The sequence below is a fragment of the Dendroctonus ponderosae genome, unplaced genomic scaffold (assembly GCF_020466585.1).
Source record: "Dendroctonus ponderosae isolate FM_Combo_2020 unplaced genomic scaffold, Dpon_F_20191213v2 Dpon_F_20191213_6, whole genome shotgun sequence".
Lineage (NCBI taxonomy): Eukaryota > Metazoa > Arthropoda > Insecta > Coleoptera > Curculionidae > Dendroctonus > Dendroctonus ponderosae.
Window position 1 is genome coordinate 3342192 of NW_026018814.1, and position 1762 is coordinate 3343953.

Genomic DNA, 1762 nt, shown 5'->3' on the forward strand with positions numbered 1-1762 from the left:
TGTCTTTTTTAAAGACAAAAATTTTTGAGGCGAAATACCCAAAAAGAAGTTTGTAAAAAATGAATCCGCCTCAACAATATAGAACTTATCTACAGTAAATTGTTGTGAAAAACGTGCGTTTTTCAGTGAATGTGTGGCTCTCCAAGATCCGTACTGCGCCTGGGACAAAGTCCAAGGCAAATGCCGCTCCAAGGGACCAGGAAAATGGGGCGAAGAAAGCTACTTCTTCCAAAGTGTGGCGAGTGGGGAGCACATCGCTTGCCCGCCCCTTAAGAGTAAAGATGCCGGATACGTGGGGGGACTCAGCTCCAACCAGCCGAAATTCAACGAGCACATGCCCAACAAGGATCAACCGGACGGCCAGATTATCAACATCATCCAGGAAAAGCCTTATGAAAACATCGGTCAGTCGAAACATCAATTATCAATTTGAAAAGTTCAAATTTAGAAGACATTTTGCACAACCCATTGGAATTAATCCTTTCAGGCCCATCCGTAACAGCAACGGACGCTCTTCCCAATCAATACTCAGTGGAAACGCTCATAACGGCTGTAGTAGCAGGCGCGGTTTCTGCCCTGGTAGTGGGATTTATTGCCGGTTACTTATGCGGCCGCAAATGCCATAAAGATGAAGATGACAACCTACCATACCCCGATACGGAGTACGAGTACTTTGAGCAGCGGCAGAACATGAACAGGTATAATTTTGCTTTCATTTGGCCACGTTCAAGCGCGAGTCTTTGCGACTTTTCCCCCCACAAAACGTGATGAGGAAAACGTCACTTAAAAGTGCAGCATGAATTTTAGCCGAATCACTGCCGAGCCGAAGCTGCTGCCACAAGAGGAAGTGACGTATGCCGAGCCGGTGCTCGTGCCGCAGCCTCCTCCCAAAAACTACTCGCCCAAGAGCACCCTGAGGAAGGGCCCGCACCAAAACAATGCCGAAACGTTGTTCCAGTTTCAAGATGGCGGGTACAACGGCCGCGACAACTACAGAGGACGCGATAACTTTGGTACCTTGAGGTCGCACCAGGTAGGGGTTCTGGTTTGAAATTTATAAGCAAAGGCTGAAAGTAAGAATTTGGATTGCGAGTTCTTCGATTGCCCGAAAATCGGAACCAGACAGGAATTCTAAATTCTTAGTTTCGTGCAAGGCCAATCAAAGTGTGTGACTACCAAAAGAAACTTGTACTAAAAGAACTGTCGATTTTGGCCCATTTTACATCAGGTTTTTTTACTTTAACAGCAATGGGGCTATAGATACCCATAAAATGATCAGGTAACTTTCTCTAAGCTAGCCATTATCTAAATAGAAACTCAAACTTTCACTTCCTCCTCTTAGAAACTGTCTGTAAAGTTCTTTCAGAAGTTTCACTGATTTCACCTGGACTTCTTAGCTAAATAGCATATAGAAACTTAGAAGACTTTATCTGCCATTTGAATCATCTCAGTAGACGTTTGATTAATTTGTACACTAACAAAGAGTAATATGATGATGATGCGCCGGTTAGACAAGTTGGGAATCAAGGAAACACTTAAAGAGGCCCGAACAAGGTCAGATGGAACGAAATAAATATGCAAAAAGCTCTCCTTTCCAATTTAAGTAACAATTTCCAACAAGACACTGTTTCATTTTGGATTGTCGATCTTAATTTGAATTTCCCTTTTATTTGCCTGTTGCCAGGGGCGGATCCAGCTTTAAAGTCAGGGGGGGTTATGTAGAAAAAATACAGTCTTCTGTTATCTATGAAATTAGAAAAAT

At 43.3% G+C, this 1762-nt stretch overlaps 1 protein-coding gene across 1 annotated transcript in view; it reads left to right on the forward strand.

The window, feature by feature from the left end:
* Positions 1-1762, forward strand: part of LOC109536334 (semaphorin-1A) — a gene marked incomplete in the record, with an annotated part of 203269 nt that overhangs the window by 197679 nt on the left and 3828 nt on the right. The window contains 3 exon segments of the mRNA XM_048667827.1: positions 127-404; positions 488-698; positions 808-1033. Of these exon segments, the coding sequence (XP_048523784.1) occupies positions 127-404; positions 488-698; positions 808-1033 (715 nt within the window).